At 44.8% G+C, this 22136-nt stretch overlaps 1 protein-coding gene across 2 annotated transcripts in view; it reads right to left on the bottom strand.

The window, feature by feature from the left end:
- The window catches only part of LOC311525979 (vascular endothelial growth factor receptor kdr-like), a 182288-nt gene extending 163937 nt beyond the window's left edge, over window positions 1-18351 (bottom strand). For both annotated transcript variants that reach the window (XM_084638534.1, XM_084638535.1), the window contains exon 1: window positions 17438-18351. In XM_084638534.1, the coding sequence (XP_084494660.1) occupies window positions 17438-17501 (64 nt within the window). In that variant the 5' untranslated portion in view covers window positions 17502-18351. The remainder of the gene's footprint in view (window positions 1-17437) is intronic.
- Between the last annotated feature and the right edge of the window lie 3785 nt (window positions 18352-22136).

Here is a 22136-nt window from a genome sequence, read left to right as displayed (position 1 = left end):
AAGCCTACCAAAAAACCAAAGAGGCAAATGGCCACTCCAGGTCAGAGCCCCAGACATGCCGCTTCTGTGATGAGCTGCATGCAATTCTAGGGAGCGCCCCCTACTACGCCCCCCACCCCTGTCAGTGGACACGTGCAAGGGAGGAGTCTCATGCAACAGGAATGAAGATTTTGGGGATGAGGAAATTGAGGAGGAGGATGATAGCACACAGCAGGCAAGTGGAGAAACCATTGTCCCTGACAGCCAGGAACCGTTTATCACCCAGGAGCCAATACCCTTCCAACCCTCCCAAGGTGGGCTCCCGGACCATGAAGCCAGAGAAGGCACCTCTGGTGAGTGTACCTTTGTAAATATAATACATGGTTTAAAAGCAAGCGTGTTTAATGATTAATTTGCTCTGAAGACTTGGGATGCATTCGCGGCCAGTACAGTCCCTCCTTTTAAATGGCCAACCCAGAGGGTGCTTGGTATGGGAAAGGAGGGCGTTGCTGTTTGAAACCATTCCCACATGTTATGAAGGTTGAAGAAGCCAAAAGACTGTGGCTTACCATGGCTGCCTGCAAGCCGAATTCTGTTGCCCTCCCCTGCATGTGTGATCTCTCACACCAACCCGGTAGGCCCTCAATATAAGAGGCAAAATGCAAGCTTGTACCGAAAGCACATGTGCTATGTAATGTTAACAGCTTGGTTCACCATGAAAGAGTCTACCCATTGTTCTCTAAAATGTGTCTTTTTAATTACTACTCTCCCTTTTTTCCCTCCCACAGCTGCAAATGTTTCAACACTCCCCCCTATCATCTCCATCACAGAGGTTAGCACAGATAAGAAGGTGAAAAAACCACACTCGCTATGAAATGTACTCTGAGCTCATGCAGTACTCCCGCACTGAAAGAGCTCAGCAGAATGCATGGAGGTAAACAATGTCAGAGTCCAAGAAAGCAGAAAAGAATGTGAGGACAGGAAGGAAGAGCAAGATGAGAGGTGGCAGCAGCGTGATGAGAGGAAGCAGGGTTCAATGCTGAGGCTACTGGGGGATCAAACTGATACGCTCCGGTGTCTGGTGGAGCTGCAGGAAAGGCAGCAGGACCACAGAACGCCATTACAGCCCCTGTGTAACCACCCTCCCTCCTCCCCAAGTTCCATAGCCTCCTCACCCAGATGCCCAAGAAAGCGGGGGGAGGGGTGCTCTGGGCACCCAACCACTCCACCCCAGAGGACTGCCCAAGCAACAGAAAGCTGGCCTTCAATAAGTTTTGAAGTGCAGTGTGGCCTTGTCCTTCCTTCCTCCCCTCATCCACCATCCCACCCGGTGCTTCCCTCCTCCCCCACCCCTCCTGGGCTACCTTGGCAGTTATACCCCTATTTGTGTGATGAATTAATAAATAATGCCTAATTTTGAACAACAATGACTTTATTGCCTCCGCAAGTGGTAATCGAAGCGGGGAGGGTGGTTGGCTTACAGGGAAGTAAAGTCAACCAAGGGGGCGGGTTTTCATCAAGGAGAAACAAACAGAACTGTCACACCATAGCCTGGACAGTCATGAAACTGGTTTTCAAAGCTTCTCTGACGTGCAGCTCACTCTGCTGTGCTCTTCTAATCACTCTGGTGTCTGGCTGCGTGTAATCAGTGGCCAGGCAATTTGTCTCAACCTCCCACCCCACCATAAATGTCTCCCTCTTACTCTCACAGATATTGTGGAGAACACAGCAAGCAGCAATAACAATCATAATATTGGTTTCGCTGAGGTCTAACCGAGTCAGTAAACTGCGCCAGCGCGCTTTTAAATGTCCAAATGCACATTCTACCACCATTCTGCACTTGCTCAGCCTATACTTGAACAGCTCCTTACTACTGTCCAGGGTGCCTGTGTATGGCTTCATGAGCCATGGCATTAAGGGGTAGGCTGGGTCCCCAAGGATAACTATAGGCATTTCAACATCCCCAACAGTTATTTTCTGGTCTGGGAAGTAAGACCCTTTCTGCAGCTGTTCAAACAGACCAGGGTTCTTGAAGATGCGAGCGTCATGTACCTTTCCTGGCCATCCCACATTGATGTCGGTGAAATGTCCCTTGTGATCCACCAGTACTTGCAGCACCATTGAAAAGTACCGCTTGTGGTTTATGTACTGGCTGCCAAGGTAGTCCAGTCCCAAGGTAGGGATATGCGTTCCATCTATCGTCCCACCACAGTTAGGGAATCCCATTGCAGTAAAGCCATCTACTATGACCTGCACATTTCCCAGAGTCACTACCCTTGATAGCAGCAGCTAAGTGATTGTGTTGGCTACTTGGATCACAGCAGCCCCCACATTAGATTTGCCCACTCCAAATTGATTCCCAACTGACCCGTAGCTGTCTGACGTTGCAAGCTTCCAGAGGGCTATCGCCACTCGCTTGTGAACTGTGAGGGCTGCTCTCATCTTGGTATTCTTCCACTTCAGGGCAGGGGAAAGCAAGTCACAAAGTTCCATGAAAGTGCTCTTACACATGTGAAAGTTTCGCAGCCACTGGGAATCATCCCAGACCTGCAACGCTATACAGTCCCACCAGTCTGTGCTTGTTTCCTGGGCCCAGAATCGGCATTCCACGGCATGAGCCTGCCCCATTGCCACCAGGATGTCCAAATTGCCAGGGCCCGTGCTTTGAGAGAAGTCTGTGTCCATGTCCTCATCACTCTTGTCACCACGCTGCCGTCACCTCCTCACCTGCTTTTGCAGGTTCTGGTTCTGCACATACTGCAGGATAATGCGCAAGGTGTTTACAATGCTCATAACTGCCACGGTGATCTGAGCAGGCTCCATGCTTGCTGTGGTATGGCATCTGCAGGAGAGCAGAGTTGAAGCGGTGGCTAAAGACGGATACCATGAGAATAGATATTTATAGAGAACGATGAGACAATCTGTGAGGTGGATTCATGAGAGCAGGAGAGCAGAGTTGCAGCGGAAGCGGTGGAGGATGACGGTTAGCACTGCACACATTTCCCGAGGAAGAACACACGTACCCAGGAGCCCATGACAGAAAACATGGAGAAATTCGCTATTGAGACAATAGCGGCAGAGCAGAGTTGCAGCGGAAGCGATGGATGATGATGGTTAGCAGACATACTGCACCGTCTGCTGCCAGCAGCACCCAGGACACAACAGCGGTGGTGTCGGTGAGCTGAGCGGGCTGCAAGCCGTGGTATGGTGTCTGTGTGGAAAAAGGGCACGAAACGATTGTCTGCCATTGCTTTCATGGAGGGAGGGGGCGACTGATGACATATACCCCAAACCACCCACAACAATGTTTTTGTGCCATCGGGCATTGGGAGCTTAACCCAGAATTCCAGTTAGTGGCGGAGACTGCGGGAACTGTGGGATAGCTACCCACAGTGCACTGCTCTGTAAGTCGATGCTAGCTACAGTAGTGAGGACGCACTCCGCCGACTTAATGCGCTTAGTGTGGACATACGCAATCGACTGTATAAAATGGATTTCTAAAAATCGACTACTATAATATCGACCTAATTTTGTAGTGTAGACATACCCTAAGACAAGTTTAGGTTTAGCCTGCTGGCTGGTGTTGGTGACCTGTGATATATAGGAGGCCACACTAGTTGATCTAGTGGTCACTTCTTGCTTTAACCTCTATGACTGTAAGTCTAGCTGGGGCAATGGCTTCTTCTGACATGTTGGAGAGTACAACTGGGAAGAGAAAGGCCAGTACTTATGGCTAATAGTAATAATAAATACTTTGCACAAACAACTCCAATAAGAATTAACGACAGCCCCCAGCAGGAGACAAAGTACGATCCATCCTCTTCATCTCATTTATTAAACATAGGTACCTGACCGTGGAGTAAAAATAGTTCAAGCAGCTACATTTCAAGATCCATGGTATTAAAATCACACTTTATTATTACTGCTTGAAAACACACTGTTTTGTTTGATCAAAGGCTTCCTAACAGAATCTTACTTGGCTCACGTCAAAGGACATGAGTCACTAAGTAAGCTATCCTATTCCTCTAGGTCGCCCTAACTAAAGGAATGTGTGGAACAGAGTGGATCAGTAGATAATCTAATGCTCCCATAGAGTAAGGAGAAAGAGGAGTGAGATGGCTTTGAACACATCCTCCGTCTCTCTCTTCTAATGATAGTGACTGGTGATGAGAACATCGGTTTACAACACTGTCTGGATCCAAAAGGGGTGCAAAAAAAAAAAAGACTTGATAGATTCTTGTGAGCTCCCTCTTCTCTCCACACTTTGGTTCCTGCATGCTTCTTGCTGGGGACTCTCCCCTTCCTGAGAATGAGTCCATCCCTTTGACCTCTACTTCTCTTTCATTACACACAAAGTTGTTTTGGAGGGGTAAGCTACATTTTATGTGTGTATGAAACTTACAAAACCACAATGGGCTAGAGTGTGGTGCTGACTGTATTAATTTGCCTTGGTGTGAAAACAGTCAGAAAACAGCCTGCATATCAGTGCAGCCCAGAATGCCAAGAGAAATTCCAAAAACATAAACAAATAAACCCTAAGGTCCAGTTTGTCTCTTCAGTAGACAAAATCAGAGTCTGCAATAGCAGTGGATCAAGCAATTAAACTGTAAATGTAGTCATTAGCAACTTCTTGGTAATTAGCCTCTCAGTTCCCAGAGACCTGTGGTATCATTACATGTTGGAAAGTTGTCATTAGGCTGCGATGATGAAGTGTGATGAAAATGTGGCACTCTTTCCAAGCAGAATGGGCTAATCAATTTGAGATAGCCAAAGGAGACACTACCCCTAGGAATCTCTATACCAAGCCCCAGTGCATGCTGAAGTAGGACTCTGGGAGTTTAGTGAATCTCTCTGGACATTATTACAGGGCCAAATCCCAAAGACCTGCCTTAGCTGTTACTCAGCCCCTACTCAATGGGAAGTTTGCCTGAGTAAGGACTGCGTAAAACCTGGGCGTGGGATCTTCAGCACCAAAACAGATGTGAGTTAAAGAAGCAACTCCATTAACTAGTAACAGTAGCAGGCTGTTATCCTCTATGTGGACTAGTCACATGAGGAGGACATGACACACTTTACAAGTATGTTACATAAGCAACACAGGATTTGCCAACATGATAAAAAAAAACCCATAGTTTAGAGCCCTACTAAGAAGCGTCAGTGCTTTGACTGAAGAAGTTCTCCCATCTTACCTATATTATTCCTGGAAACATCAAATAAATTGTAATTTTTAAAAAAACCAACAACCCTGCTTTTGTTACATTAGAGCAAATCCAGAGTCACTCCATGGTGTTCAGCCAAGCTACTGTGGTTTTACACCACTGTATATCTGAGAGCAGAATTTAGCCCAATGTATGACAATGAAATAAAAACAACATCGATGCCATCCATTTGTAAAGGAAAAATGTGGAGTGGTGGGAAGGTAGATGGCTCTCTCTGCCTCTCACTGTGTAATAGCTTAACCTGTGGTTGAAAGGGTCTCTGGGTGACATCATTGGTTACAGTCACTTGAATCATCTTTTCATTGTAATAGCAGAAGAATCTTCTAGCCTGGCCAAATTTGCTGTTTTGTTCTCTCCTGCGGCCTTGTGCAGCTGAAGCCATTTTTAACTTCCTTGCTCTGTGTACATCTATAGCTAGCTCTCGATAAAGTGTCGTGTCCTCACCCCACGTTATATTATTATTTCATCTGATTATTCATGACAGGCATTGGAAAAAAGCGCTCCCTATACTCCCTCCAAGATATGGCAATGGGGCTTAAAGATGGACCAATCTCGTCTCCACCTGCACAAAAGTGCAATTACACGATAGAGTGAGTTGCTTCTTTGGAAATCTCAGTCGTTCAACACAGGCAGCCCAAGAAACTGAATCAAATGAAAATCTCAGTCTTTGGAAAGCGCAGGGAGCAATTTTTCAAATCATGTTCCTTCCCCATATGTTAGAATGAGCAGCTGAGCACAAGGTTCAGAAGTTCGGTATGGAGGCTTTATCCTCCTTGTTCTAGCTGGCAGGCCAGCTCAGGCTGTCTCTCAGGGAAACTTCAGGTACTGGCTTCAGCAGGCCCAGAAGTACCTCGATGAAATCGCTTGTGCTGCTTTGGACCTTCCAGTTATGGCTGAAAAAAGGCAGTTCGGGCATTTCATGATGTTTTAAGGTAGTTAACTGACTTCAGCGCTTCTTTGCACTACAGTAATGCAAATAATAACTAAGAATCAGTTCATTAGAATTTGGAGCTAACAACCATCTCAGCTGTTATTAAACCCAAACTAAATTTGCCCATCCTGAGTCAGAAAGGTTTGTTCAAACTGTTAGACTCCTCCTGCAACCTTTACTTAGGTGATTCATCTTTGCTCACCTAAGTAGTCCCATTGGTTTCAGAGGGAGAACTCGTGTCAAGACAGCTGGACTGGGCCGGTGGTTTTCAGTCTACACACTCAACAGTATTTATTACCAGCTTCTTTTATTTTTATCTAATGCTTTGGTGGAGAGAGATACTATTGTCAGTAGCGTTTGTTAGGCGCTTCAGAAAACAACCAGAAAGATACAAGGCCAAGTTCAGTGGTGCTGCATTTATGTCAGTGATGAATTTGGCTAACTGTCCCTGCTGCACGAATATTGTAATCGAACCAGACACATAGTACAATGCAGCAATGCAGAGGTCGATTCTCCTCTCACCTGGAGTACTGTCACTGAAAGCAAAGGCCTGGATTTATGTCTTGGTGATGGAGAGCAGAATCTGTCCCACTGGAATTACACGAGTGCAAGGGAGAAGGGACTCTGGCCCACAGCACTCGGGGTGATCTGAAAACTTGTGTATCACAAAGTGGTGCAGGATTTTTGGTTCAGATGACTATATGCCGTCTGCACCCTTCTTCGTAAGGTGGATTCATGGAGAGAGAGCCTTCATGGGTGACATGCAATTCCAAGAGAGCTGTGACAGTGGAGAGAGTGGGTTACTGCCACACAAGGCAGGGTGGGCTAGTGACATGGGCCTAGAGATTGCAGAATATTGTGCATATGGGGGATTTATTTTTCTGTAAGGAAAGACAGAGACCTTGTGGTTTGCTAGTTACCATCCACAAGGCTTTATTTTCCTCTCTGTAAACACAGGCACACACTACTGTCTTGCAACAAGCATTTCCTCTATGAAGAAGCACTGTAATTAGGACTGCAGCTAGAAAGCATTCCAAATACTACAGCCTGGGCATATATTACCGGCCCATCAGGAGGCAGTTTCAAGCAGGCAGAGCACCGTGTGATGAAGCATGGAAAAAAGATCTTTTTATAGCCACTGGAGAATAAACACGGTACATTTCTGTATATTGGAGATGGGCCTGGATCACCGCCCCAGATCCCACCACTTCCAAATGTCTGGGAAGTTCAGATTCAGACGTATCACCACAGATGACTCCTCTGTCTATAAAGGGCCAAAACTAAATCTCAGTTTCTAAAGACTGAGGGAATTTGGGATCTGGATCAGAACTTTGCAGTGGCAAGCCTGTTTCTGCTGTATAGCCACAATTACTGATTGTGTCCTTCTGCGGATGGGGGATAAATCTGGTTGTTGCAACACTAGTTTTGATAAGTTAGACTAGGGCCCTGCAATGTGGTAAAAGCTAGAAAATCTGGTTTCCATTTATTGTCAGCATTTTCCAGTTGTGCGCCCAGCATTAGTTGCCATCAGTGGGAACTGAGGGTGCTAAACCACCATATAGGGTTGGCCCCTTAAACAGCAACTGTCTTCTTTTGGGAGACCTCTGTGAGAAATATGTGCTGCCAAATTCTGCTTACAATTAGACTGGTGTAAATCCAAAGAAACTCCATTGGAGACAGGGCTCCTATGCAAAATTTACACCAGTGTAACCATGAGGCAGAATTTGACCCACTGGGTGAAATTTCCTAACCTCCAACCCCAAGGAAGCTAACATTTTGACTGAGGTGTTTTGGATTCATGAAGGTTAAAAAAATGAACAGATAATAACAGGATCAAGCTTCCTTGACCCTCAAATGAAGAACAATTCCAGACAGCCTGCAAGCTCCCTTCTGCACTTCCTTGGCAATCTCTTTCCCACAGTTAAGAAAAACACAGGAAGATCTAAGGAAACCTATGTGGAAATGCAAAAGACGAAGGCATGTGATCTGAAAATAGAAGGAAAGTCCATACATTTCCTTTACATACTGGTCTGAGTCCAGTTTTTGGCTAAATTTTGAAATCTTTGGGACCATATGCTTTTGCCATTCCCTCTAGGGCATAATGGGAAACTGACTTGTTTGGCCCTTTATCACTTAACAGATTAGACAATGTGGTTTTCTTCTTGCCCAGTAACTTCAAGAATTCTTTCACAGTGCTAAAAACTACTACTTTAGAACCACAACAAAGGCCCTCTGCATCGGCTCAGAGCACACCGTTGGCCAGTTGTGAATCCCTTTGTGATTACACATATTAGGGAAGCTTGCAGAAGTCACATCTCATAAAGTTCAGCACGGTATGAAGACTTACTGCATCCGACTGCAGAAAGCTAAAGAGATTAAACTGCAAACCACAGGCAATCCCACATTGGCTTGCCAAATCTCTGCACTAGTCCCAACTTAAAAGGGAAGAAGCAAACTTAATTTGGGCACAAGGAAGAGAAATTGTGCAGACCTCCACTCGCAGCAGGGCTCAGAAATTCCTCTACGACTTTCAAAATGTAACAATTTTCGGAATCCTGAGACCTGAGAGTAGATTGGGTGATGCTTTGGCAGAGGGAACGGAGAACAGGACGTAGTGAGAGCAACAAAGTAGGTACTTAAAGGGCAGACTAATCAAAGGACTTGAAGGTGAGGGCACTTCAGTGCCTCTCAAAACTGTTTCTATTCACTGCCCCCTAAACACTCAATCAGAGTGTGTAGCTTTGAGTTATCCTGTTAAAAAAATGGCAACATTCTCACGGAGCAATAGGTCAACCTGCTTAGATCAGTGGATTAGTTAGTAAAAATTTGCATAGTGCTTTGAAAATACAGGGCTTGATTCAGTTCTTTCTCACAGTGGTTTTATATCAGTGTAACTCCAGTGACTTCACCAGCCCACTAAGTTTACTAATTCCTTCACAGCGCTGGAAGCTTTCATGGTATAGAACCACAAGGGCTTTGGTGTCTGTTTGGAGAATCAGACTCATGAAGAGTACATATGAATGCAAAGCATCATCACTATCAAATAGAAGTTTGTTTCAATGCTGATAAAGCAGATTGGATCAGGTCATATGATGAGCCCAATGATAATCATTTGCACAATTCAGTTCTGCTTTTATTCTCTTTGATGGTTCTAAGTGAGCTGTATCCCCAGCACAGAGATGTTAGATCAGCCTCACCCAGTCAGAGGCAGTCAGGTGTGCTCTTTGCACTACCATGGGGTCAAGTTGAAAACTTAATTAAAAATCTGCATAATATTAAAACAAGATGCCACCAGCTACCTACCCATGTGCAAAGCCCGTGGGCTGGCATGTGCCAAGCTAAGCAGCAACACCCCTCTCCCCCAGCTCTTGCTCAGCTACCTGGACCTTGGATCTCGTCTGGTGCAGAGGGCAGCCCTAGATTAAACCCCCACCAACACAGAGAAGTTGCAGAGGGGTGGGTTGAGGGTGAAGCCTGGATCTGGTCCCACCCCCACCTCACTGGCCAGGTGCAAGAGGAAAATTAAATGCTGCTCTTTGCAGAAGCCAGAGCAAGACAGCAACAGGGGAAGAATTGTGACACCCTAAGGGGTTTCCCAGACCACTCCTGGCATAGTGCAGCTGCGCACTGCCTTTTACTCAGGGCTGAGCCTGAAGGTTAAGTCTAGCCTTATAGACCTAGCCACATTTTGGCTCACTTCTACTGTGAGCCCAACACTAATTATTCCCAGTACAATTAATGGGCCCAATCCTGGCCCTAGCTGCGTCTGTGGCATGGAGCCCCCAAAAGCTCCATGACATGGCCAGTTTCTGCAGCTGTGGGTGCTTTGGCAGATGTAGAAGAGGAAGTTCCCCTCCAGTGTAATCATGGCCACTCAACCCCCTTTGCTGCCCTGGGGCAGAATCTGTGACTCCACCCATCTTGAGTGTCCTTCCAGCTCAGGCCAAACCCCCACGCTGCTTTTTCCTGAAGGTCACTGGCTCTTTACCTGCCACATCCATCTACTGAAAGGTGGGATGTTATTTTTGCATATGCTCCACCATGCTTGGGCAATGACCATTGTGTACCTTCAACGTACAGACGGTTTACATTTCACCTCAGATGTTCTCCTCCTAGCCTCTATCCTACCAGCCTTCCTCCTTTTCCTCATTTGAGGAACAATGGGCCTGGATGCATTTTTAAGAGTCCATCTGTCATACAAAAAACATCTCCATGTGGTTTGCTCTAATATTGCCTTGCAGTCCTAAGCTTTCTCCTGGTGCAGCATTGCTCCCATGGTAAACGTCAACCCTCTATTTATATTAAATGACATTTCCAGATAATAATCTGCACTGGTTGATTTTGGCAGGTTCTGCTGTTTTCTGTGTTGCCGTACAAAAAATAAAATAAAAAATAAGCGTCTAGCCCAGTCAGATGAGAGACCATTTATTCCAGTGACCTGTATAAACTTTTACACCAGGATCTCCACTTATTTAAACAACCTATCTTGCTGGCCAGAGTGGCTGAATACAGAGCTAGGCTCTCTGCCCTATTTCTTTCCCATGTCATGAGGTACATCAGAGCAAGAATGCCTTATCAGCTTTAGAAAGGCTTAATATTCTGTCAGGCACCTGAGAAGAGCTGTGAAGGAAAATGTTAGGGGGCTGTGATCTATTTTGCTCCCCGGGCTGCTGGGATAACCAAAATGTCCTTTAATTACTGCCATTTGCAAGTCCCATTTCAGTCTCAATAATGGGGAAGTCTAGCCAGTGCAGAGGAGGAAAAAAAGGTGGAGCACCCCAGGAAAAGGTAGAAAATATTAAATGAATTATGCAACTACACGGGGGTTAGCCTCAATGTCCTGGCCAAACTCTCGTCTGGACAGTTAGAATCTACCTATCTGAAATTCCCCCTGGAGTTTTACAAGGTGAGCTGAAAACAGCTTCCCCATTCCACCTGCATTTCAGTGGTGGAGAAAGTGACCCCTGTTGTATACAGTTTATGAAGTATTTTGAATGAAAATGCAACAGAAGCATAAGACATTCTATTTCAATTCAATGTGTGCATACAGCATAAGAACATAAGAACGTAAGTGCAGTGCGCAGTGGCAGTCAAAGAAGTGAACAGGATGTTAGGAATCATTAAAAAAGGGATAGAGAATAAGACGGAGAATAATCTTATTGCCCTTATATAAATCCATGGCACGCCCACATCTTGAATACTGTGTACAAATGTGGTCTCCTCATCTCAAAAAAGATATGCTGGTGTTAGAAAAGGTTCAGAAAAGGGCAACTAAAATGATTAGGGGTTTGGAATGGGTCCCATATGAGGAGAGATTAAAGAGGCTAGGACTTTTCAGCTTGGAAAAGAGGAGATTAAGGGGGAATATGATAGAGGTATATAAAGTCATGAGTGGTGTGGAGAAAGTGAATAAGGAAAAGTTATTTACTTGTTCCCATAATATAAGAACTAGGGGCCACCAAATGAAATTAATGGGCAGCAGGTTTAAAACAAATAAAAGGAAGTTCTTCTTCACTCAGCGCACAGTCAACCTGTGGAACTCCTTGCCTGAGGAGGTTGTGAAGGCTAGGACTGTAACAGGGTTTAAAAGAGAACTAGATAAATTCATGGAGATTAAGTTCATTAATGGCTATTAGCCAGGATGGGTAAGGAATGGTGTCCCTAGCCTCTGTTTGTCAGAGTGTGTAGATGGATGGCAGGAGAGAAATCACTCGATCTTTACCTGTTAGGTTCACTCCCTCTGGGGCACCTGGTATTGGCCACTGTCGGCAGACAGAATACTGGGCTGGATGGACCTTTGGTCTGACCCAGTATGGCCAGTCTTATGTTCTTATGTTAATTAGTGTAAAATTTTTTCTGCTTAGTTTTGAATCTGGCAGTTTTAGACAGGAAAATTAGTATAACACTAGTTTTTAAAAAGAGTTCTGTACAGTTTATAACATTTTTCCACAGTGCAGCAGATATTTAGAAAATCACATTAGCAGTGGGACATAAGACTTGCTTTTATAAAAAGTGAGCAATGGTCTATTTAGTCCAGTATCCTGTCCCCAACAGAGACCAATGATGGATTCTTCTTAGAAAGGCAAAAACATGACCACAATATTGCAATATTTTCCCATGGGGCTAACTTTCTTCCTGACCCCAGCCAGTGATCATTTATGCTCTGAAGCATGATGATTGGGATGGTTTCCTAGTACTGAGGTGTGTTGTCTTAGAAATGTACAGGAGACGAATGACAAACCATCAATAGTAGTAATATACTATTTGTAGGTCTGGCTGAAAAATCAAAACCTATTTTCACAAAAATATTTGAAATATTAAAGGTGTTTTTATGTCAAAAAGTTCAAAATAGATCCACTTTTCATTTTTTTTGAAAGTTTTCATGATTTTATTTTAGTATGGTTCTCAAAACCACTGGAAAATGTTATTGAAAAAGGTTACTGGGATTTTTGGCTTACTGAAAACCATTTTTGATAAAAAATATCAGGATTAAAAAAACAAAAAAAGCATTAAGTTTTTCATGCAAAATGACAAATTTGTCAATGTCAGCTATTTCTTGGGAAAAAAAAAGTTTTTGAAAACAAACAAACCAACCAAAACCACTTTTTGACCAGGAACAACAGCAACAACAAACACCACACACCCAAACAAATCGCTTTTCAACCAGGAAAAAAACCCCACCTTTTTTGCCAAAAATTTCCACCAGCCCTTCTATTTAGAGAATAAAGACTGTAAATGCAGTAAGAGTCAAACAGAACCATTTCAACCTTGTGCTAAGAGGAATCAGAACTAAAATATGCAACAATGTCAAAGAAGGAGGAAATGCCATGACAAGCATGGCACTATTCTAGATGATTTCAGTACATCTACATATTTCGGAGCTAAGCTTTTTGGAATGGGGCTGGTGATTGCTGGGATGAGCAATGGTCTGCCTATTACCTCTTCTGATTTGAAATCAAATCTCAGCTTTGCTATGGTCAGGGTGCAGGACCTGTTGCTGATCCATGGGTATGATTAGGTTTCAGATTTCCTTAAGGGAAAATACAACCTATCAATGGTCTAATAAGATATAACTTTTGTCCTCAACCATCAATACAGTGACTCCTAAATGTTCTTGGATTCCCTGTGTGCCATCTACACAGGTCATGTCACTCCAGACCTGTGACATGAGGCTGATTGGCAGAGCGATGGTGGCAGTCATCTCAAACCAATACTAATTAGCTGCAACAGAGTACTTGAAGTCCTCTACTGTGGCTGGGGTATTAGCTAAGAAAATATCCTTTCCCTTGGTGTCTGTCCCAAACAGAGGAGGAGGCTAACTGGTTTGGCAGCAACACTGCTGAGAAGGATCTGGGAGTTATGGTGGATCACAGCCTCAACATGAATCAACAATGCAGTACTGCTGGAAAAAAAGCAAATGCAATTTAGAGTTGCATTATCAGAGGCATATCATGCAAGTCATGGGAGGTGTTAGTACCACTCTCCTCAGTGCTGGTTAGCCCTCAGCTGGAGTACTGTGTCCAGTTTTGGTCACCGCTGTATAGAAAGGATGTAGAGAAACTGGAAAGGACCGAGAGGCGAGCAACAAAGATGATCATAGGGATGGAATGCAGGCCATATGAGCAAAGGCTGAAGGAACTGGGTATGTTTAGTTTGGAAAAGAGATTAAGGGGAGGACATGATGGCAGTCTTCAAATACTTGAACAGCTGCCATAAAAAAGATGGAGAAAAGTTGTTCTGTCTTGCCACAAAGGGCAGGACAAGAGGCAATGGGTTCAAACTACAGCATAGCAGATTTAGATTAAAGCTCAGGCAAACCTTCCAAACTGTAAGAACAGTAAAACAATGGAACAAACTGCTGTGGGAAGTCATGGAAGCTCCTTCACTGGAGATTTTCAAAAGGAGGCTGGATAGCCATTTGTCCTGGATGGTTTAGACACAACAACTCCTGCATCTTGGCAGGGGATTAGACTAGATGAACTTTACGGTCCCTTCTAACCCTATGATTCTATGACACACAGCTCTGCCCCTGTTTATTGTCAGATATAGATAACGCATTCTCTCTTTCTCCCTTCTCTGTGCCTGGCTCTGAAGGGGCATGGATGAAAGTGATCTGGATGAAGCTCTTGCTAAATACAGTAGGGGTAAGACTACCAGATAAGGAGTCTATGAGAGGGTGCACTGGGTGATAGCTGTCCCTGGCCCATTTCTGTGGGAGTACACCCACCCTTTTCGGTAACAGTTGCAATATGAGTGTGCTCCTGGATTCCCAGCAAAAACTGGTGGCCAGAAATGCGTTTTCCCACCTGTGCTTGGCCAGGTACTTGTTACCAATTCTCTCTGATACAGAAATTGCCATGGTAATACTTGCCTTTGTAACCTTCAGGCTGCACTGCTGTCTTATGCCCTATATGGACAAGCTCTGAAGACCATTCAAAAGTCACTGTTAGTGGAGAATACAGCTGGCTGTGTACTTGCAGTGTCAGCCAGAGGGAGTGCATTACAGCAATTCTCTGAGGACTGCACAAACTTCCTATTTGCTTCCAGGTGCAATTCAAAATGTTGCTACTGATGTATAAAGGCCAATCAGTTATGGAATCACCTATTTCCCCACATGCTCTAACAATAACTGAGGTCAGCTAGGGAACTTCTACTACCGGTGGCTGGTGGCAGGGTATTCATGACTCTTGCCTATGGAATCCAGTTCCTCTGCTGGTCAGAAGAGCTCAAACTGGCCCTTTAAGGCAAGATGTAAAGCTCATGTTTACTCCAGGTATATTTGTGAGGAATATATGGAGCTCGTTTCTGAGTTTCTGGGCTGACCCTTGCTAGCAAGTGTTTAAAATGTTGGTACATACTCCCAGAGGCACTGTGAGGGAGTGTTTTATAAGTCTCTGAATAAACCAAACCAAATATGTGGATTCTAGTAATGAAGCTCTGGTAGTTTACGGTGCTACGGTGCCTCAGCAGATCTGTCTTCCTGATAAGGCTGGTTATTGATTATTGTTGGTGGAAATTAACCGTACCCCAAGAGCCTAGAGACACACTTGATACTGACCATAAGGAGACTAAAGAACCAATAGTCTGGTGTTTTGAAATATACCCATGGGTCAAGGAACACTATGGAACACTACTGGCAGGAGAAATTCCACATCTCCTGTATACCATCTGAGGTGCCATGAATAAGTAGCATGGTAATCCAGTGAAATCCTCATGATTAATGAAATAATGGAAGACCACATGGCACATGGAAAAGCTCTTCTAAATCTCATTAGCCCAATTATTCTCTTGCACTAGCATAAATCAGGAGTAACTCCAGACACACATTTAGAAGGAGAACACAGCATTGATGCACAACCAGGTGTAGAGGAAGGGGTGATACAATCTAGAGTGAAGAAGATTGCTCACGCAACTTCTTTACGTATGGACCTTAAGAATTGCACCCCTGAATTATTCTGTTCCCCATGAAGGAAGTGATTTCATGGATTCAACTTGCCCCATGCACAACAGAGGGCTCAAATATATGCTATAGCCTCAGCTTTTGAAGCCTCATCTTCTTCAGGGGGTTTCAGATGATCAAATACAACTTGAAATGTTCCCTTAGAGGAGAAAGATACTAAGCCCCACAAATTGCTATTTTAACTAATTGTTGAAGCCTCAAGGCCAGGGGATCAGAAGTGTTAGCTGGGGGGGGGGGGGGAGGAATTGGGGGGAGGGAGTCCTTCAAATGCAGCAGACTTCAAGGACATTTTCCTGAAGATACATCTTTCTCTATTTCCAAATATTTTAATGAAGCACTGACCCCTTTGAAGTATTCAAACCTGAGCTCCCATTGCTGTTGGTAAGAGAGCTGATATCTAGTGAGGGAGCCCTTGTAAACTTATTACAGGAAATTCCAGAGCCAATTCCTCACTGGCCCATTGGCCGCTGAATTAATTAGGCATTACTGTGTGGGATTTCATTGGATGTATCACATCTGCAATGTGGGTGGGGGTCTTCCAGAAGAAAGCCCAGGGCAAGGACAGGGAGGTGATTAAGAGCAAAGCTTGTTAGTTGCTCAAAGTAAAGTACTAAGAATTCAGGGCCTCTCTGAGAAAGTTCAGCTACGGCTAAAAAGAAGGTTCTTCTGGTGGGCGCCTGGGAACAGTTAGTGCTGAGTAAGTGCCAAACTGGAGAAGAATGTGAGTCATGGACAGAGAATGGAGCCTTCACTTCCCCACAGGAATCTGAGGGTCAAAGCCCTGGGATGGGTGGGGGAGAGCAAGTGGATCATCTGCTAGGGAACCAGGAACAGGTAGACTTTAGAGCAGTGCACGCTTTCCAAGCTTGCTTTCCTTCTCTAAAATACAAAGGAAGAGCTTGTCTGCTCCCCAGGTGAGTTCTCCCATAGCACTCACGCTGCTCTCCTGAAAACCCACCTCAAAGCCATTCTTCCTCTCAACTTCAACCAGGGAAGTCCCCACCGAGGCCAGGGATTCCGACTGGCAGCGGCAAGCGCCATCTAGCGGCAGCTCCCCAGATCTGCGCCCTCAAGGCACTTGACTCCTTGCGATGTCCAAGCCCCGAGAAAGTAACTGAACGCATATCCAGGAGAGAAAATCCCAGGCAATTAAAACAACTACATAGTTGACAGAGTTGCATCCATAAAGGAAACCAAATTGAACTCTGTGACAATTCAGGCTCCCCCACCCCCGCCCCAAGGACCGAGCCGGACTGCAAATTTCCCCTCTCACAGGTCCCCAGAGCTTAAACAGAGTTTGCTTGCTTTGTTGCTTCATGTCGGGTGATTCCAGATGCCCCCACGTAACGCGCAGGAGCCCATGGCGCTAGGAGGTTAGTGTACTCAGGTGCATGCCTGCGTATAGCAGGAGAAAAAAATAAATACGCGGAAAGTTCAGCCAGCCCAAGTGTTGCCTTTGGCCCCCTGTGGGCAAGGTGCTGGGCCAGGCAAGAAAACCCGGAGCTAGAACCATATTGGACAGGGGCACCAGCCAAGACCCACACCCACGGCGGAAGTCGTTCCTCTCCATCCCACCCAGGGGTTTATCATTATTCTTTCTTTAAATCAGCTCGCCGCATCCAGGAGTGGCTTGTTTGGAACTGGTCCCTGTAATATGACCCGCTTTGGCAAACAAGGTGGCTTGCTGGGAAGGGGGGAGGGAGAGAATCAGTTCCAACCTGGATACCACACCCGAGCGAGCCAAGCCAGGAGAGAAAGTGGTCGGAGCAAAAACGCACTGTGAAATCAAAGGAGAGTGAGTGACAGAAGAGAGATTGAAAAAAAAAACCACGTGTAAACTTCTCTTACCTTGTAGCCAAAGCAGTCCGTGAAGCATAGAAACAGCCAGGGCGGTGCAGGGCTTTGGAGTCATGTCTGGTGCAGATGTGAATTAGGATTGTAGCCTTTATAAACGTGCAAGGAGGGAGATCTGTCAATAGGGTCAATTTCTTTCCAGCACCAAGTTTCAAAGCCTCCAGGCTGGGTAAGGGCGGGGAGGGGGAAAGAACAAGGCGTCCAGCCGTTCTCACTTGTTGATGCCAGTGAAACTGCGCTTTCCATTCACGGCTTCCCCCCTTTGCTACAGATTTTGTTTGCCTCGCTCTCTTCTTGACGGCCAAATGTTTTTTTTTTCCTCAGAATAACTTTATTCCTTGGTTCCCCCCCCCCCAACTCATAGGATGATCTGGGTTTTTTTTTTTTGTTTGTTTGTTTTGGGGTTTTTTCTTTTTCTTTTTTCTAAATCGGATGAAAAGTAGAGAGATCAGTGAGAAGAGCAGATGTTCTACAACTGACCAAAGGGGTTAACAAAGCAAAGTAGCAGCAACAAAAAGTTTGGGTACAAAGTTTCTTCTGCGGCTTCTGAGTTTTCTCTCCTCCCTTGGGCTGGGTTCTGTTTAAGGTGTCTTGTCACCCAGAGCCTCCGCTGAGGGCTGTTTATCCAGGGGGGTGCAGGTGCTGCAGGGATCTGGAGGAAGAAGCCTTTAAACTTTCTCAGGCTTGCGAGACTGGGGGGGTGGGGAATAACAAAACAAAAACGCCTGCGTCCCAGCAGCTGTTGCAGCGGACACGAGCCCACGGGATCTCTGCTACATGCTGCTGGGGGAATCACAAGCCCAGGAGCAGGCGAGCGGTTCGGCTTCTTGCGAGGAGTGGGGTTTGTGCCGGGGCAGATCACAGTTTAGGTATTTCTCTCTCTCTCTCCCCCACCCCTCCCAGTCTGATCTGCTTTTGCTGGGATGTTTGATGTGAGCCTGGGATTTTTTATAGGGAAAGAAGAAGAGGAAGGAGAGACGTCAGCAGCGCAGCCGGGGGGTGTTTCGCTCGCTCGCTGTCACTTTTCCAGTGCTAAGGCTCCCAGGGCTGCTGCTGCCTGAGATAAGGCAAAATCAGCTGGGATTTCAAACCCCCACCCTCACCCCCCACCCGTGCCACCCCTTGCGCTGGTTCTCGCCTATCTCGCTCACAGGTGGGCAGGGCAGGCAGGTGGCAGCAAGCTCAGGCTCCAGTCGAACGAGGGGAGTGGGGGGCAGAGGCTGGTCGAGGCAGCTCCTCCATGTGCCCCTGGACTCCTTTCCACTGCATGGGTCTGGGCCTGGGCTTGGGGGCTCTGTACCCCAAGAGGTGCAGTTGTTGCTGAGCTCCCTGGTGAGCGCCAGAGACGCTGACAAGCAAAATGAAACACACAAGAGAGTGGGCGAGGAAAGAAACCTTGCCCCAGTTTTCTGCCTGTGAAGGTGTTGGAACAACCTGGGAAGTAAGGCAGGTGCTCAGGATATCGGCTTTTGGTGTTTCTTTCCCTCCTATCCGCCAAGCGACCTGAGCAGAATACACGGATTTAACAGAAGTTGGTTTCCTGATGTCAGTTTGATCAAGTCCTTTTGGAATGTAAGTGGTATTTTACCAGAGTGCAGCTTTAAAATCACTTAAAATTCACATTTTTGATATTGAGGGATGCAGGCCATTTACTGGTGTGTGTGTGTAAAGGCTCGTGTCTATGTGTGTACACACAAACACACACACACAAGCCTGTGGGATGGTTTGAGCAAAGAGTGGCAAGAATAAAGAGTTGATGCAAACAGAGCACTGGAAAAAGAGCAGGGTTTGCTTTAACTTACAAGTTTTGGCACCCCTATCGTATCAGAAATCATTGGGATGCTGGTGCAGCAAGGCAGATTGCCCCTCAGTTTGCAGAGATATTTAGGAATGTTTTCATCCAAAATGAAATAAAGCAAACTCACTTTTAAAAAAAAGTCTATTATGTGAATATCTCTATCTGACCTGTCTTAGGTTTTGAGATAGCTCCAACCACTGCCTGGTATCTAAGCATATTTCCAGGTATTTGGGTGTAGACAATGCCACCCACACAGCTGAGCTTGCTGGCATGTCCTCATGCCTTTGCTCTGACTATGCCAAGCCCTTAGCATGGGAGAGCAGCACTCCCAGACCAGGAGCTGTGAGAACCCTGGAAAATGGATACAGTCACTGTACCCTTCCACTCCTGCCCAGAGTTGGACACTCCTCTTCCAGATGCTGCTGATCTTCCAAGGAAGAGGATGTGGGCAGTTCAGCCTAAGTCCAGACTTTTCACAAGAATGAATGTTAAATGCCAGTGGTTTGCCCAGCTGTTGTTAGTATAATAAATTAATAACTTACCTATAGCTTAGAGCTCGGATCCTAAAAGGATTTTATAATCTGTATGCAGGGGGATCACCCACTCAGTATGGAAATGCACCCATGGCTCAGATCTCAATGGGGAGCCATTCTGTGCTATCAACACTACCCAGCAACAATAATATACCTAAGTTATACATCACTTTACATCTCCAAAGCTCTACAATAACATGAATCTTCCCAGCTCCCTTGTGAGGCAGATCAGTATTATGGGGCTCAGATCTTATGCTGATGGGGGACAGGTAGATTATTATTCCTGTTTTATTTATGGAGAAAATGAGACACAAGCTAAATGATTTGTCCTAGGCCACACAGCAAACCAGTGGCAAAGCTGGGATTCAAATGAAAATGTTCTTGCATTCCAGTCTCATGCTCATTCAATTAATCTTCAGAAGAGGAAGTGAAAAATACCCTGTGAATTGGAATCTAGGAGGGAATCTGATAACCTGGATTTTAGTGAAGCTGAACTTTGGACACATTCTCTGTGCCCATTTTTTGATACATAAAAATCTTGTTTTTAACTTTTGATGCATGTAACAAATATATACACCCAATACTGAAATACAGTCACATCAGAGCAAGAGATTAATACAGCTGAACATACAATTACAGATTTTAACTTGCAAGAGAGGTGACCAAACATCAGTTGATCAGAAACTTGATCCATGAAAGCTATACACACAAACTCTACAATAAAGTGTAATAATGCTGAATGTCTGAGTCCAGAGAATCATTTCCTACAATAATGCATGATGTACAATTAGGATACAGTGTTCTCAGTACCACAAGAGGTTATCGGGTTGATACGAATATTAATAGCCAAGTCACTTCTAATACAATACAAGGAATGTACCTCTCCCTTTTGTATTTTATAAATTAACTTCAGAACTTCAGAGTATACATCCTCATCCAAATCAGTGTACCAATTCTGAACTGATGGTCTGGGATAGAAATTCCTTCTGCATTTCAGTCAGCTGTGGAGAGTTACTTTTAAATCTCATAATAGTGGATAATAGTAAAGAACAGTCATGTAGGATTAATTGTGCATTTCAGGGGAAATAACATTTCCAGTTAAAATTTGCAGTATCTAATATTTTGGCCTCATAATCACAAATGTTGGGGGCATATCTATAATATGCCAAATTTAATCACATTCCTTCTAGATTGGTTGCACCTCCAATAATATTTACAAGATATATCTTTCCAAGCTCTTCAGAGCCCAACAGATTTTACAAACTATCTTATTTATGCATGCACTGTACCTTTGCTAGCCTGGTGCTAATTTTAAACTCATAATCCAGAACCTCTTTCCCATTGTTTAGGAGTAGACTGTAGGTCAAAATCAGTTTCCCACATGGATTCTGATTTTCAGAAAGCTCTGTCTGACGACCAACCCAAACAGCAATAGATAAGAACTGGGTAGTGAATGTGCCATTCCTGAAGTGTTCAGTCAAACAATTAGCAATATGAGAGTTTGGGGGTGTGTGCACAATTTGGGGATTGAGTGACGTTATTAGCCAGCTGCAGTAAAATAAAATTCTTGTCCTTCAGATGCTTCAAATGTATCTTTATCTATATTTCCAAAAGCTGAATGCCAACATTTGTCCAAATTACCCTGGGGATGATTTTATTTTGAATTCTTTATTTTTCTCAAAATTGATATAAATTAGTACCAATAGCCTATATTGTTCCTGAACAAAGCTAAGCCTTCACAAAATATAACAGACTTACAGAACAAAATCGTAAGGTCCATTCCCAGAGACAGAAAGAAGCAATTTATTAACTGTAACATAACTTAATCATAAAACAATTATTCTTGCCAGTAAAAGTATTCACCCAAGAAGTTTGAGACCCTTTTACAAATTTGAACTAATTCAGCCTTACAACACACCCGTGATTTAAATAAAGACTACAGAAAGATTGTTTCACCAGCTAATGAAATGCAGCCATCTCTGGGGTGGAACCTGGAGATTGTTCAAATGTACCCATCAAATCAATTACATAAAAATAAGGAAATGAAGACTGCTGTATCTAACTAAACTGCTGGGGGATTTAGATGGGGAGAATGTAAGTATCGGAATTAGAATTTGGCCAGAATTCCAGGGCTATCAGCTCTACTCTTACCTACCGTGAATGCATTCTTTAGAGCCAGGTCTCACAGGGCAGGACAGCCTCTGTGTGCTGAACTGGATGCGTAATCTGGCAGCAAAATTGGCTTAACCAACTCATGGAAGATCTTTCCAGGGTAAGGGTGATCCTCTGGTAGTACAGAGCCAACATAGGGGCCTTCCTGATGTTGATGTAGCAGGGGAAAGGGCTGCAGAAAAGAAGGTGT

Source organism: Lepidochelys olivacea (assembly GCF_965140295.1).
Source record: "Lepidochelys olivacea isolate rLepOli2 genome assembly, chromosome: 9".
NCBI lineage: Eukaryota > Metazoa > Chordata > Testudines > Cheloniidae > Lepidochelys > Lepidochelys olivacea.
This window is presented reverse-complemented; position numbering and strand designations above follow the sequence as displayed.